The sequence below is a fragment of the Xiphias gladius genome, chromosome 22 (assembly GCF_016859285.1).
Source record: "Xiphias gladius isolate SHS-SW01 ecotype Sanya breed wild chromosome 22, ASM1685928v1, whole genome shotgun sequence".
Classification (NCBI taxonomy): domain Eukaryota; kingdom Metazoa; phylum Chordata; class Actinopteri; order Istiophoriformes; family Xiphiidae; genus Xiphias; species Xiphias gladius.
The window spans coordinates 16,749,683-16,756,153 of NC_053421.1; the positions used below are offsets into that span (position 1 = coordinate 16,749,683).

The 6,471-nt window shown below is 40.1% G+C and overlaps 1 protein-coding gene across 6 annotated transcripts in view; it reads left to right on the forward strand.

Annotated features, from left to right (window-relative positions):
* Positions 1–3,873, forward strand: part of esrp1 (epithelial splicing regulatory protein 1) — a 13,108-nt gene extending 9,235 nt beyond the window's left edge. For 3 of the 6 annotated variants that reach the window (XM_040117239.1, XM_040117238.1, XM_040117241.1), the window contains exons 15-17: positions 366–507; positions 1,055–1,144; positions 2,555–3,873. In XM_040117239.1, coding sequence (XP_039973173.1) covers positions 366–507; positions 1,055–1,144; positions 2,555–2,689 — 367 coding nt within the window. In that variant the 3' untranslated portion in view covers positions 2,690–3,873. Of the gene's footprint in view, positions 1–365; positions 508–1,054; positions 1,178–2,554 lie in introns of all 6 variants that reach the window. The other 3 variants (XM_040117243.1, XM_040117244.1, XM_040117242.1) reach the window with 2 other exon arrangements.
* Positions 3,874–6,471: the final 2,598 nt, after the last annotated feature.

Below are 6,471 nucleotides of genomic sequence, written 5' to 3' on the forward strand. Positions count from 1 at the left end.
GATTCTGTTTGATTCACCAAAAATATTTCAAAATGGTTGTTCAAAGTAGAAAAAGAGCAACAGTATGCCTTTGGTTGAAATGCATCTTGGCAAGGAGAAAGATCGGGACAAGGGTAGTTAATAACTGAACACTGTGGTATCAGAGAACTTGGTAAACATCAGTGACCTCCGTCTCTTACTTGTCAGGCCTACGTCCCTGAGAAAACAGGTAATTTATAGACGACACCCAAAGTTACTCCCAGTTTTATGATTCTTATGTGCTTTGTTTGCTCAGAGGTATGCACCTTTTGAAAGTTGTTTTTGTTGCTTTTTAGATATTTTCGGGATTACAGTCTGTCTATACCGTCTCTCTTTTCTTTCTCCAGTCCACCTGGCTCACCTACCACCGTAGGTTTCTTCCCCTCCCCCTCCTCCCTCTCGTCCCCAGGGGGGTTGGTGCGCATGCCAGGTTTGACCTACAACAGCAACGGAGTCAAAGACCTCATTAATGCAGTGCAGGGATACCAGGTAAGAGACAGTTCTCTACAAACATAGCATGTACCTTAATAACCAGTTATTATTATCATTATTATTATTATTATTATTAATTAATTAATTAATTAATGTATGCAAATGTTCTGTGCCTTCAGAGTGCACATGCCTCTATGTAAGATCCAAGTGCTGTATTCAAATCTCCTTCTATTGTGGGTGTGTATTGTCAGGCATCCACTGTGTTTGCCCAGAGGCTATCAAACTAGTTTATCCTGTCTCCTCTCCCTGGTCTGTCACTCATGCACTGCTGCTTGCTTAGACTTGAATTGGAGGAACTCAAGCCTCATTTAAACTTGGAAGAGAGTGAAGAATCCCAGGGATATGATAAATAAGTGGATTTATTGAGTTTAACCAATTTAATAGACAAAGTCGGATTGAAAATGTCTTTTTATCTCATGAACAAACTCCTCTTTCACTTCCATGATGGACTTTACAGGTCCATATGGTCTTTAGGTTAGCTTCTGTGGTTGCTTGTATCTCAGCCTCCTGTCTCTGTCATTCCTCCCCGTTCCTCACACCACAGTACGCCCCCGAGGATGCTCTCATGCACGCACATGGGCCTGTGCACGCTCACGACCCGGCCAGGACATTGCTTACGCAGCCCAAAGAATGGGTGTGTATTTAAGGTGTCTGAGGCAGGTGGCAGGTAAGGATTGGCTGAGGGCTCAGTGAGGGGGATTTATTTCAGACAGTGATAGTAGCTGTGGCTTGGGTCTTGACTAGTCACCATGGGTTACGGGGCTCAAAACAACAGTGATATTGTCTGTTTAAACAGGGAATTTTCCACTAATCGCAAACAGTAGCAACCATATTGAGTTGAGTAGTTAGAGGAACTTTCTTGATTTTAGTCAGGCCTTGGGTTTTGTTTTGCTGTCCTCTGATCGACTGCAAGACCCTTTTATTGTAGTCTGCTTCATCAAATACTGGCTTCTGTTTCTGTCATCTCAAGAAGATTTTTATGGGATACAGCAATAGCTAAGAGGGTCAGTTGACCGTTCACTGAACCCTGCCCCGCACAGTCATAGTCGGCAGACCTGTCAAGCTTTGGATTTCTCCATTTGCAAAGACGGTGTGAATGGGTCTCTAATAAGATCTTTACTTGGTACCTCATGAGTTTGGACAGTGGTGTCTTTATCACTTTTTTAAAAACAAAAACCTAACAGCAGAAATGTAAGGAAGTGTTTAAATTATGTGTATATCTGCTCTAACGTAAGCTGGAATTGTTAAAACTAACTAGCTTGCTACCAGTAACAGTAATTGAGTGTTTTCTGCTTCCAAAAGGGCATGTAATGATCTAACTATATTATTATGTGGAGTTACAGGTTACATTAGAAAACTGAAATACTTGTTCAGAACTGGAACATCCACTGCGTGGGAACCAAGGTGCTAGCATAGCAGCGTCTTGACTAACGTTTGCAGCTCCAACCTGCTCTTTATTCAGTTCAGAGAAGTTCACCCTCCCGTAACTCTCACCAAATGTGTGTTCGACAGCGCTACGTTTACCTAAATCATTGTTTTTGCCTCATCCTGAATCTCTTTCGCCGCTTCAACCAATTCACAGTTTTAGTGTCAGCACTAGTTTACTCTAGCTAGCTACAGCTGATAGAATCTGCTAGCAACAGTTGTCTTTTTTAGCCAAAGTTCACGGCTTTAGATGTGATGCCTGCTTTTGTTTACCGCCTGGTGAAATCGAAAACCAATTGTTTAAAAAAATTACTAAGAATTTTTGCGTTATAGGTTGTAAACCGCATATATGCGAGAATGGAAAGCTTGACAAGCATAGCAACAGTAACTAAGAGGTGCGTGGCTTAATGAACGGTCAATTGGTGGTGTTGTAGTGTAATAGTACAATAGGTGGGATAATTACAGGTGTAGCCTTCAAGCGGTTAAGAAGGTGATGGGTAACATCGGGTGTTGGTGTAAAGATTCAGTCGTTTTTACTCTGGGATAATGCTCTTCTGCCTCTCTCTCTGCTTTCGTTCCCCACCTTTACCCCAAAACTCTCCCTCCTGCCCCCCTCTAGAGTCCCATGGAGTCCGTTTCCCTCCTGAGCAGCAGTCTGATTGGTCAGTCCAGCGGAGGTGACGCTCGTCTCATGTCCCTCCCCGCTCTCATGACCAAGCCGGCAGGACAGTACCTGGACCTGACCCTGCTGTAGGGTCACACATATACAAAGGTCATGTGATAGTGACTTGTAATGTATTGTTAGGTTTTTACAAATAGTCTTTTAGATGTGTTATTTATATCTTTAAGAACAGAAATTAATGTATTTTATACCAAAATCATTGTGGCCTTAGCCAAAAATAGCATTTTTGTCTTATATTGCACAGTGTGTATTTTAAAAGCTTTATAGAGATTTTTTAACATGTTATGATATTATAATCACTATGATATATTTGCTAGCCTAACTAGAGAAGAATGACCTAGTAGCAACTGAACCTTTCCTTAAACTTTTCTGTGAAGAGTGAAAGTGTGTGTGTGTGTGTGTGTGTGTGTGAGTGTGAGTGTGAAAAAGATGAGAATGAGTATTATGCATGGCTGTGTTGATACGTTTTAATACTCCAGTCTGATAAGGCAATACATTTTGTTTATATACATTTTATACAGTACATAGTGATTGTGATGGAAACTTTAGTGCATGAAGAAGTTAGTAGTAAAACTTTAAGATGTTTACATAATGCCAAATATCAATGCACTGCTAATCAATAAGACTATTAATGAATACAATAGCAGTATCTCTGAATGACAATGTTACACTCTGAGTTTGTCACTTACAAAAATGTGACGATCTCACACTTCATTAGCCCCCTCCTTTCGTCCTTTATGCACCCTATGTTTGTCCATTTCTGTGTTGTGTAATGCCAATGTTGTCTGGCCTTTTACTTTGGATTCACACCTGAACAGAAGACAACCCCAGTTCTAGTAACCTCACCTCACATACTCGTGTCACATGCTATCACCTTACTGGGTGAATATCAGGGGCCAGAGGTGATTTTACTCATATAGGACCACAAAGATCCATCAGTCCATCACACTTTTCTTGTCTTCTTTCCACCACCTACACTGATGTTGGGGAATGCGATTGAATAAACGGATTCTTCTGCAGAAATCCCTTTGCCATTTCCCTTTTTAACTAAATCCTTTTGGACAGTAGATGGAAAGTTGAGAAGGAAAGGAAATGAAGGACACCTCTCATATGTATCTTGTGAATTTAATTGCCACTTGTGCCCTGAAAAGTTGCTGTTTAGGCTCCATGTTGCTGTAAACTCATACTACAGTAGGACTTAAAACTCCTGCTCAGGACGTCCTGCTGCGACCATGCTGAAAAAACAATAAACGTAACGTGAAGTCTGCCGGTCTCCAGCTGTTTGAGTTCACTGTTTGCCTTCCGTGCATTTCATTTCACTTTGCAGTGTACTTATTGTGCTATCTGTCCTTTGGGAGGGTTTGTGAAGTGCAGCAGCACAAACACACAGGTGGAGTTAGAAACGGCGGAATGTGGCTGGAGGCGAAACTGGGGGAACTCCCTCACACTGTCCTCAGTGATTACCTCTGTGTTTCCCACATTCACACACATGCTATGGCAAAGAAACTATTGTCACTCAGACACGCTAAACACATTATGTGAGATGAAGGCCTTTTTTTTCACAGGGTGGAAAAGTGAAGCATAGAGAGTGCAGGAAGTGGGGAGAGAGAGGGAAGGCAGACAAAACCATGTCAGACCCCCTCAGGGCAGATTTGGCATTGTGTAATACAATCTTGTGCACCCCACCCAACTTGATCCCTCTTAAACACACTCACTCATTCTCTCACTCACAAAAAACACTATCTAAACCAGAATAGCAACTCCATTAGTACCAATGCAACAGAGCCCGAAATACTTTTTTTTGTCCTTAACTTTTATCACTTTATTGGCAAATTTTACTGGGAAAAATATGTCATATAATGTGGGCAAAAAGCAATGTGATTTGTTTGTTTCATAATTTGAAAAATTCTTTGCATTTTAAATGCTAATCCTGGGATAAGTGCAACTGTTTTGGGCTAGTTTAAATGTTTAATTTTCAAATTAAAATTTTCACACAAGAATTGGAGTGAGTATAGATGTCAAGAATTAGAATAAAAGAAAATTGTATCTTTGATTAAGTATAATCCAAAGGATATTAGGGACAGTAGGGAAGGTGTGGACAGAAAAAGGGATGGTTATGTATTTTTTCTTTTTGCTAAAGGGAGTGTAAGCCGATCTATTTAATTATTTATTCGATATAGATTTATATGTTATTTCATCATTTCTTGCAAGATTTACAGTAAAAAAAAAAAAAGAATCGTAACATCAAAATAATCTTGTCAAAAACACAAAAACTTTAGGGAGCCTTTGATAATAAGGTGATATTGTTTGCCATATGCAGAGATCATGTCTCTATCAGGGCTTTATTTTATAGTTCATAGGAACTGAAAATTGTCTCTAAAAGACTGCATTTTTTTCCACTGTCGCCTTTGCTTTATTCTGCATTATAACAACTATGGTGAAGTTAAAATGATCATATACCGTTAGCTGTTAATTAATATAATGAATGTTAGCAGCCATAAAGGCTGCTGCCTGTGTCTCATTCACTTAATCAGCGACAGTGGTTACAATGTCACCATAATTTTTGGTAATTGCTTATTCTACTCCTAATATGTGATTCGGTCAATGTAAAACGTATTGTTTTAAGATTAAAATCAGGGTTAAGAAATTAGGGAGGATGATGTTGCAGTTTTTTTTCTAAGTCAAGGGGAGGGTAAGTAAATACAGTAGTAATAACCCTGGGGAGGGTCTTGCTTTTTTTTAAAAAGCCAAACATACGGTTAAGCCCCCCTCCGAACTCCAGTAATTCCCATAAAATCCTTTGACACATACAAAAATTAAAAGTAGGATGTGATTGGGTTCTTATTTACTGTCTTTCCCACCTTAAGTATTTCTGTCATATCCACATTAATTTGTTCAGATATAAGCATTAGCCGCACATTCCTTCACTCATACCAGAGCCTGTCTGCTGCACCTTGGCTTGAAGATGGATTATCTATAGCGTAAAGTGGTTCACTGGAGTATAAAACAGAGGTGCAATTACAGGCTAACTCATTGTACATATCTAACAGGTGTATATTCAGGTTATATTCTTTATAACAACATTCCCCATCAGGGTGGGTTAGGCCTGCATACAGGTTTAATACACAGGCACGCAGGGCGAGACCAATCCACATTCCCGTGTCAGAGCACAGACTAAAGATGCTGCTACAGAGTTGTCAAACCGATGATGTGGCTTTTATTAAGATCCAACAGAGGGCAGGAACACATACAGAACAGCAGCAGATCACATGCTGCCTCAGATGTGGTTGTGAAAAAACATTCACTTAAATAAAGTTGTTGAGCAGCAGGGTTATGCTTACTAATACCTCATTTCCAAGAACATGCCTTCTGGGACCAGTTTGCCCTTTACCTGTGATGAAAACCCAAATGGCATGTAACGAAAAAAAAAAAAAAAAAAAAAAATCAAAGTGATCCATGATGCCTCATGACAAACCTGTAACACAGGATCAGTGTTTTCAGTTGCTACAGGGGCAGTGACTGCCGATTTGTCTCCCTCTAGTGGACAGATTGAGACTGCAGCTTCCCAGCCCCGCAGTACAATCCAGTCTCAACATCTTCCACACTTGAGTCATAATTCACTTTCATCTCACTCCGTCCAGGAAGTTTCTTCAACCTCAAATGCTGCAAAGGTTTTGGCATGTCACAGTGGATGCCTGACATTAGAATAAATACAATTAAGAAGTAAGCCTTTATAATGCCTGCTCTGTTACAGGATCAGCATATTAATCACAATGTCTATTTACATTTTGAACAAACTCATTTGAAAGTGAAGTGACTTTTCACTTCAACGGTGCTTTTTCGAAGTGGAGAGC